Source organism: Rhynchophorus ferrugineus, unplaced genomic scaffold (assembly GCF_030347505.1).
Source record: "Rhynchophorus ferrugineus isolate W39M unplaced genomic scaffold, kcgeb_rfMv2 rfM8, whole genome shotgun sequence".
NCBI classification, from domain to species: Eukaryota; Metazoa; Arthropoda; class Insecta; order Coleoptera; family Curculionidae; genus Rhynchophorus; species Rhynchophorus ferrugineus.
The window spans coordinates 5,821,966-5,832,496 of record NW_027472587.1 but is presented as its reverse complement, the minus strand read 5'-3'; the positions used below and the strand labels follow the sequence as shown (position 1 = coordinate 5,832,496).

The following is a 10,531-nucleotide window of genomic DNA, read 5'->3' as shown; positions in this document are numbered from 1 at the left end:
CATTTTAGAATGAAAAATCGTATTTAATATTTTATATTAACATTATTTTGCTTTAATTATAATTATGTGAAAATGACTAAAGTTATAAGGGCAAATCAAGTTATTTAAGTCATACCAACTTATTTTATGTCAATTAAGAAGCCAATATACTTTTAAAAGTAGATAATACACAAAACATTTGGTCTTGTTTGTCTTTTTTTAATTCATTTATACCCATTCTATAAATATCCTTCATTCTCTTTTCTCGTTGGGTTCGAGTCTCCCTAACATAGATTTCTTTTCACATGGGAATAACTGGTTATGAGCATACTGATGAACTAGCTAAAGAGGAAGATTCCAGTCAGCTACTGATATATAGATCGCTCCACCACAGCAATTTTACACAATTAACAATACCCTTCAATGCTACTGGTTAAATCTCACTGACAACAAACTCTTTCAGACTAAGTGAAATTTATTCATCAACCTACCAATACCGTCATTCAGGACTCACTCCTTTATAGTCAACCGACAAAGACTTGGCCGATACCGGCTCATTCACAGACATCTAATGAACAATTCAGCCCCAATCTCCAAGATATTAAGTAGATTATGGGAGATATGCTGCGAAAATGGTTTTTCCGAACAATATATCCCATTAATGTGGTTGTTTGTTTGTTTTATATCTTTAAATCTAAATGTATATAATATATATTAAATCATATTTTATATATTTATTAATACTATGTATCGTTCTATATTATTAATATGTCATATTTTAGCCGGCTTGGTGGAGCAGTGGTAATTTCTATAGCCGCGGGTTCGAATCCTGCTGGGGCATGGTCGTTAATTTATGTTTGTGATTGTTTAAATTTTGTGAAGTTCTAGGCAAGAGCGTAAAATCCGACAAAAAAAATGATCCCAGTCACGCCAGTAACCAGGCTGGTTATCACCGCATGTCTTCTGGAATGATTTTTAAAATTGGTCACTCGCCAGTCGATAGGCTTAATACTGAGGACCGTGGTTCAGAGCCCACATTAAACCTTAGGCCCAGTCCAGATAAACCCATAGTTGGTAAAAGGAGACTTTAATATATATAAAATAATAAAGATAAAAAACCTATTAAGAAATTTTCTTCATGTTCATATAAAGTTACATTTTACATTCCATATAGGGAAAACGAATTAATGTACCCGTTTTATCGGAAGGTATATTCAGCTGTGCAAAAAAACACAGCATCTGCTAAAATTTAATTCTAATATAAATTAAGAAAATATTGGTCCTCTGTTTGGAAGATCAAGTCGTAGGCGTTTAGTAGGTCATTGTATTAGAGGTAATTGTAAAATGTATTAACATTTTTCTGCAAATTTGTATTGGTATAAACTTTTAATCCATTTCAGCTTTCGTTAGTGAATGCCTTTCGTAACATAGTAATAAACAAATATTGCAGATAGTAAATACATTAATTTGTGTATTAGGAGTTAAAACGAATGTTGTAAAGGATATTTTTCATTATAAAATAGTTGAAATAAATAATTTACTGACAGGAAAAAATATGACAGCTAGTGTTTTAAATATTTTTTATGTATATTTTTAAAGTCTCCTTTTACCATTAGGGATTTATCTGGATTGGACCTATAGTTGGACCTACTATTTAACGTGGGCTCTGAACAACTGTCCTCGGCGTTAAGCCTACCGACTGGCGAGAGACCAACTTTAGAAATCATCCCAGAAGACATTCAGTCTTGCCCAGCCTGGTTACTGGCGTGACTGGGATCATTTTCCTTGTCGGATTTTACACTCTTGCCTTGGACAATCACAAATATTAAACAATCACAAACATAAATTAACGACCATGCCCCAGCAGGATTCGAACCCGCGGCTATCGCAACAGTAGGAGGATCGTTCTGTCGCCTTTACTAATCCGCCACCATGCCAGCGTTTAGAAATTAAATAGTAGAATAAAGGAATAAAGAACGATGCAATTCTATTTAAAAATGTATACCTATTTATTTATTCAATTTATTGTTTTTCACTATATGTTGAATGTGAAAAATATGTACAAAAGAGAAAAATTATATCAATACCTAAATAAAGTAACGAAAATAAATAGATAAAATGAAACTAACTACATAATTTGAATAGATGGAACACATTGGAGAAATAGATAAAAAAATTATTAGTAATTTCGTAAATATTGAACACCACTAATAAATATTAAGAAATTTAACGATTAGTGATCCCAAATATGTAATAAACGACAATTTATTCCTTGTATATTTTATTAATTATTTAGTTGGTTGGTTTATAGACCCATGAGAAAACAATAGTTAATTTAAGGATTATAAATACATTTCTTTAATTTAATTTGCTCGTTATTATTTAAATAAATATACAAAACATCACAGAAATTAGGAGTTTAGAATATAAAACTGTAATTAGTGTTAGTTATTGAACTTTCGTACATTTGTAACATTTATAACTGTTATGTATTTTTATATATCGAACATATTTCCAAGCTTATACTGAAAATAGAGTACAAATAGGTATTAATATTATAAATATATAATTTTTTAATTTTTCTGTTTACTGTATTATGAGACAAACACTATTAACTAAATAGATTAAGTTGGAATTTCGACCACACAAAGATCACTAGTAAATAAAAAAATGTTTGTTTCGTAAAGCTTTTTAATGAGATATATGAATGAAACTGTGCGATAATTTGATTTCGATTTCTGAAGTGTACGGGACAGTGTCACGCGAGGCAGACGAAACAAAAAACAACAAACATAAACACATGTTTGCTCTCTGCCTTATCTCTTACCGCCAATCCATCCTTTTCAGATTTTCGGTTATCCCGAGAGGCTTACACGCGAGAACTTGTTATATTTAGAAGGGATCTACCACAACCATTAATATTTTGGCTCAATGGACCGACCATTATGGTAAAAGCAAAAGCGAGTCTGGCGGGCCCCGCGAACGCATGACTCTATGGTCAGGGTACGTCATCTCCGTTCCGCCGAACCCGTCTTTCTCTCAAACAGTTTTCGTCGGAGCCAGTAGCTTCATTTCAGTGCTGCTCCGGCCTCCGCTATGTTCACGCTTTGCATGTCGCGTAGTCATCCACCCATAAAGGATACCAACAGCAAGAACAGTAAGTCTGTTTCATTTTAAATTCCTATTAATTTAGATATTTATGGAACAGACTATCGCGTTAGGGAAAGATCTATAACGGATTAAATTTGGATATACTATTTAAATACTACATAAAATGAAAAAGATTTGTTTTAGCTTCTTGACTCCATTCACTTATTATATATAATATAGTTCATTCATAAAAAAGTTTTTAATAGTGCAAGGGCGAGTTGTTAAAATTTATTCATATGTTATCAATATAAATACGTACTATTTCAATAAACTGGATAAAATACTTAAATACTACGTACCGCAGTTATTTTAACTTAATTAGAATTAAGTTGTCATACCTCCCTCAATTGTGAAGGGTCAATGAAAAAATTAAATTAAAGTAGTTCATTGATAAAAAGCCTCAAGGTGAGCTTGTGTTCGGTAAATCTGTAACAACCCTCATTAATTTCAGTTCATTGATAGTAAGTAGCGTTATTGTGTTAATTTTATATGTAACTCTAATATTTTCCCTTTATTGTTCGTCAATTAAAACTCTAAGGTAATGTATTGCTCAAGCTGATTTATTTAGACATTTATATTTTAATTTTAATGTTAATCTTTATTGGCTTTGATATTATTTTTAGTTCAAACTAATTTAATTTATTGTTATTATTTATTATTTAATTAAGTTTTGTTTTTTGATGACTATTTCATTTAAATTTTTAATAATTTAGATATTAATGGAACTATTTATTTATAGAACTTACATATTTATAGAGGCTTTCGCGTTATTCATAAATATCTTTTCAGTACCGCAAAAGAGAGTTAATAAACTTTATTCATCTATTAAAATATAATTAAATAATTTTATATATAAGGTAATATTGAATGAAGAAGTAATATTTTTAAATAAAAGAAACTTTATTCATATGTTATCAATATAAATACATACTATTTCAATAAACTGGATAAAATATTCAAATATTATGTGCCGTAGTTATCTTAAGATTAATTAAAATTAAGTTATTATACATGCATCAATTGTGAGGTCTCATTTGAAAAAATTAAATACAGCAGTTCATTGATAAAAGGGCTCAGGGTGAGTTTGTGTTCGGTATATATGGGTCGATTCTATTTTTTTAACTCATTGGAAATAGCTTTATTTTGTGTATTTTATATTTAACTATTATTATTTCTGTTTATTGTTGATTGATGAATATTCTAATATAATTAATTACTCAGGTTAATGTTATTATATATTCATATTTTAATTGGAATGTCCATTCCTTTTGGCGTTGATATTAATTTTAGTTGAAAATAATTTATGTTTCTTTTTGTATATGAACTGTTTCATTTTAAATTCTTATACATTTATGTATTTATGGAACAGACGCATTATATCTGGATATACTATTTATATATTATTTAATAAGAAAAATGTATATGTTTTAGCTTTTTGTCATCATTCCCATATAATATGTAATATATTTCATTCATAAAAATTCTTTTAGTACCGCAAGAGGGACTTAATAAACTTTATTCATTTATTACAGATATAAATACACACTTTTATATATTAACTGAAGGTAATATTAACTGAAGAAATAATTTTTGTAAGTACTTCTTTGATATTTAACTCTAAGTTCCTTTCAATAAACTAGATAAAATATTCAAATATTGCTTGCCGCTGTTATCTTAAATTTAATTGGAATTAAGTGATCATACATGTCTCAATTGTGAGGCCTCATTGAAAAAATTAAATATAGCATCAGTTCATTGATAAAAGGGCTCAGGGAGAGGTTGTGTTCGGTATATATGAGTCAATCCTATTTCATTTTAATTCATTGGTAATAGTGTTATTTTGTGAATTTTATATTTAACTATTATAGTTTCCGTTTATGGATTATGAATGAATATTCTAAGGTAATGAATTGCTCAAACAGGTATTATAACGCCTGTATCATTTTTAATTCTTATTCATTTATATATTTATGATGTTTATTTGTTATCAATATAAATACATAATTTTATTTTAAAGGCAATATTAACTGAAGTACACATTTTCGTTATAGTTTCTTAGAAATTGAACCTTCTGTTTCAATATACAAGATAAATTATGTAAATATTTTGTGCCACTGTTAAATTTAATTAGAATTGGGTTATCGTACCTGCCTCAATTGTGAAGTCTCAATGAAAAAATTAAATACTGCTGTTCATTGATGAAAAGTTTTACGGCGAGTTTAGGTTCGGTAAATTTGAATTCATCTTCTTTCATTTCAGCTCATTGATAGAAGTGTTAGTTAATTTTATATATAACTGTTATAGTTTCCGTATATTGTTCATCGATAATAATTCTAAGGTAATGAAATGCTCAAGCTAATTTAAATATTTATAATTTAGTTACGCTGTCATTCTTTATTTACGTTGATATTATTATTATTTTAGATTATGTCTAATTAAAATGTATTTGTTTGTCATTTAAGACACTATAACTATTTTATTATATATTTCCGAGATATAGATGTAAAATGAACATTGAAGAATAACTAGTTATTTTGTATACTACGTTATATTATATACTTTCACAGAATTAATTTAATAGAATAGGAAATACCAAATATTTTTTATTTTAAAATATTAAGTAGGCTTAAAACAATACAAGTTTCTCTCTATAGGACTTTAAATTAAATTAAATGTTATTAATGGTTTTTTACTTAAAATAATAATGGTGGAAAATTATACTTAAGTAAAGTTTTGCCAGTTTTAGGAAATAATATTTTTAATAACGACAAACCAAGAAAATGGATATTAATAATTATTTAATGAATCTTAGGGGACTCTCTTTATATATATTTCAATATTTCCTACATTTTTTAGTAACGATAGTACTAAATGAAAATGATTAAATATACTATAAACTTAAGTAACCAAAATAGATTTAACCAAATACCTAACAAATATTTTCATAATAATATATTTTGAAAAAAAAATAGCTTCTTACATATTTTACAGGAAATATCAATATGTCATTGCGCAGGTTATTTCAACTAGCTCGAGTTTTTACTCCTATGCGTTAGAGAGGAAACGGTGATAATAAATAACATCTGAGAGCTCTTCGATCACCTTCTCAGAGAGGAAATGATGCGGAAAATGCCATCAAGCAAGTGAGTTGAAAGCTGATAGGGGTATAATGAAATGACTGTCTGAATTATAATCTATTGAACTAACTTAATAGGGGTTTTAATTTATGTAGAAAGAGAATACTAAAATGTAAATATAATAATTTAATATATCATATCTAAAGTAAAAGGTTTAATAGTGATTAATAAGTTAATGTGTGATATTTTGGATAAGGTTTTTAAATAAGTGTTGATACGTTATTAATATGTGTCTTATATGCTAACGAAATTGTGTTTTTCAATTTTAAATAACTCTATCTGAGACTTCAGAAATTCTTATACAAATTGAGTGTGACAAAATAGATCATTCCAATCGCTCATGCGCAATGTCAATCATGGCAGCTACTACTTGCGTATTCAATGTGGTTTGAAAGAAATATGTTATCTTCATTCATTAACACTTGCATTGTACGGGATTTAATGCCAGTGGTATACAAAAACTAAAGTTTTAACATTTTTCAATGTGGTAATAAAAGCTTTGAAAGCGAGTTGTCAGCCAATTGCGCACATAATCCTATATTTCTTTATTGCTTTCAAATATTTTGCCTCCAAGTGATTTTTTCGAGGGCGCAAAGTTTATTAGTGTTGATGGAGTGGACACTTCCATAGCCGATACCCAATTCTGATGAGATTTATTGAATTCTTCACCGGCGATCACCTTCAATAAGCTCATGAATGCTGTCATTTGTGAGACATATTCGTGTGCTTTCATTTTCGATAAGATCTCGTCCATCCCTGAATTATCTGACCCACGTATACCCTCGATTTTGAGACAGTGTGACATCCCCAAACTTTTCCTTCAACGGAGTTACAGAGTTAACAGAGTTAAACAGACGCCGTAAAATATCATCTCGCCTACTGATTAAGATTAAGATTTGTGAATGAATTTTAAGATATTTGTAATCCGTGTCAAACTATTATTTATATTAATCTGTCCTTAGTCTTCAATTATATTATGTGTTGCTGAAATGTAAATAAAATGAAACATATTCATAATTCTTCAGCTCTGACAATCTTAAACAGTTTTTCATTTAATATTTAACTCGGGGAAAATCATTATAGCTAAAACATATAAGTGGATATTTTGATGCAGTTGTCTGTATTAATATATATATTTTTGTATATGCTCTAAAACTCTCATAACCGACCAATAATCACTTTTATACAAACAAAAATACCAAAATATTTTTAAAGTCTGCATGTACTTGACCTTGACTTTGACCCTTGTCCTAATTCATCAAACACTACTCTTTTTTCGCATACATCATTAGTCATATATTACTCATATATCAGGCAATGTTGGTAAGGGTTATTCTTTTTTACATAATTCAACAGCTATCAGGAGGATAAGTAAAGGTAGTCGCTAACCATTAACAATATTTGGAGTAATGTGTGCAATTTTTTACTTGTTGGTTAATATATTAAATTAAGGTGAAAATAATATCAGTTGTTTCTAACAGATTGATTTAAAATCGTATTTACCATATATACTCGTATGCGATTGATTATATATGTTATTTAATGAAGACTACTATAGCGTGTTTAATATTTAAGCCGTAGAGGCCTTAGGTATAGGTTATGAGAAAATACAATAAGATATCGATTGATGAAGAAATGGTGATATATCTTGGACGTCATTCTGCTAAGATGATTATAGCAGTAAGGTTTGGATTCAAACTGTGGTGTATATCCTCAGTTAGAGGATATGTGTATCAGTTTGACCCGTATGATGGAGCTTCGCAGAAGACAGTTGAAAGTTGTCCAAATCCTGAAAATTATACCAAATTATTTGATAACTTCTTCACAAACCATTACCCTCTTACTTTGTGGTCTAAAATGAAATTTTTTGGAGTTAGTATAGTGAGAGAAAACTGAATTCTATCCCATTCAAACAACAAAAGCCTCAGCGGAAAAACCAAAAGGGAACTTTGATTAGAGATCTGATTGACCATAAAGTATTCGCTGTTAGGTGGCATGACAATTCTGTTGTAACAGTCGTTACAAAGTTTGGTACCTTTTGTTTGGTTTGGTTGAGCCAATAATGACTGTAAATGGATACATCTAGAATAAAAAGCAGCACAACATAATCTCTCAACCAAATGTTATCCACCAGTACAACCAAGGCATGGGAGGTGTAGATTTATATGACAATGCCATTGCAAATTATAAAATCAGAATTAGAGACAAAAAATGGTGGCGGCCATTATTCTCCTATGGAATTTACAGGACTATTATCAATGTCTGAAATATTGCCAAGAGCAGTTAGGGAGGATAGAATTGTAATCCGCAAGGAAGAAAATGCAAGGAAGAGATGCTAGATTTGCAAAAGCCAGACGATCTATATATAGAAGTAATATCAGGTTCACCTTCACACAGAGTGTTTTTCCAAATTTCATGAGTGATGCCATCAACTTTGGTCAGTTTCGTATATTCTGGGCAAATAAAAACATGTGATTTTCTTTGCCAGGAAACTCCCAATATTGTGCCAGCACAACATTATGTTTGGTGCCGATGGAAACACATACTGCTAGTTTTTACTATTTATAATGTTACTTAAATTGTTTTATGGTAAACAGAGAACAGAGAACCCCGTAATATAGAAAAGTCATTGTTATACACACTAAGACCTTGATGATTGAGGTTTCAGGAAAAATAATTGAATATAAAATTTGTATGAACCATAAAATTTGGAATTGGAAGGAATTGTTGAGCACGAAGAAACACTGTTCGATTAATCTTTTAGCAAATATTCCTTTCCAAGCAGTCACTTTTTGGCAATTAAGTGGTTTCTGCTGTTTTAAAATGCTAATTAGAGAAGCCAATGTGCTGAAACAAAGCTTAATAATAGTCAACTATTGATAAATTAATATATTACGCTTTAGCTTCAATTTTTCTTAAATATTATCAAACTAGATTTTTAAAGAAAAAGAATAAATGCATCGAAAATTACAGAAGAAAAACTCTGTGATTTTAGTAATAAATCCGAATACGTATGTGAGTTTATATTTTTCAATAATTCAATACAAGAGAATTATTAGAAAAATGCAGATTCAGAAACAGTTCGTAGAGAATATTATAATAAGGACTTTGTTGGGTCTCTATCTCAATGGCAACGTCGAAAAGATAGTTTTAAAATAAATATAGAAATAAATAAACTATAACAACGACAATAAAACAATAAATTTCTTTGTCAAATTGTACTTGCTGATCACAAAAAATTAACGGATTTTTTGTAACACGTACCATCTTAAGGTTATGATAAATTAAGTTACTATAAATAAATAAAGACAGCATCAAAAGTTTTATATCATATATATTTATTACAAATAGTCAATGAATTAAAATAGCTCAGGCTTAGGTGATCAATAGAAAATATGAGCCATATATTCTGATAGATAAATGACAAAATATTAACTGTTTCTCTTGTGAAGAGTAGAATTCTTTTTAGTTATAAAACAGCAGTAATCTGCTAAAATTTTAGCATTACATCTTCCTTGATAATGCTTTTCTACTTGTTTTATATCCTGGTGAAAGCGTTCTCCATGTTCGTCACTTACCATTCTAAGATTGGGGGGAAAACGGAAATGAGAATGCATGAAATGTATTTTTAAAGACATTCCGCATCCCGTCGTTTCCAGATGTAAGGTTTCCTAAAAATCCATGAATTACTCTCTTTAGAAAAAACCAATCCGCTAACTCTACCGCGGTAAGATATTTATCTTTTAAGTTTTCTTATTTGTGAATCAAAAGAATGATTTCTTTTAATTGGGCATCACTTAAATTAGAGAAAACAGCTCTCAAATACAAAAATTAGTTACAATTTTTGTCCATGACCTTGACAAAATTTTTCATTAAAACAAGTTTCATATGTTAGACTGTGGGAATAATATTTTTGTTACATATTTAAAGTTTGATTTACCACAAAAATAGTCCCTTTTGGCCAATCTTTACTTCACAGTGGTTTTTGGTGTTTCCACTATCCCACAAACAGAGAAAATAACAATATTTTGTGAAAACACCCTCTAGCCCAAGCAATATCTCAACCACTTTTAAATCAGTACAAACTTTCTAGTTGCATTCTTTGTATTTGAGTGAGTCTGAAATTTGTTTCAGATTTTCACACGTTAATTTTAAAATCACTGAATATGCCATAGCTATGAAAGGATACCAGCTGCCATTGTGGATTAATACAATGTTTAAGCGTAAATAATATTAACCCTATTACTAAGGAACATAACGTATTT

At 29.4% G+C, this 10,531-nt stretch overlaps 1 protein-coding gene across 1 annotated transcript in view; it reads left to right on the top strand.

Moving 5' to 3' along the window:
* Positions 1–3,047: 3,047 nt before the first annotated feature.
* LOC143200580 (uncharacterized) overlaps positions 3,048–10,531 on the top strand; it is a 160,556-nt gene continuing 153,072 nt past the window's right edge. Inside the window, exon 1 of the mRNA XM_076411041.1 lies at positions 3,048–3,136. Within this exon, the coding sequence (XP_076267156.1) occupies positions 3,076–3,136 (61 nt within the window). The 5' untranslated portion in view covers positions 3,048–3,075. The remainder of the gene's footprint in view (positions 3,137–10,531) is intronic.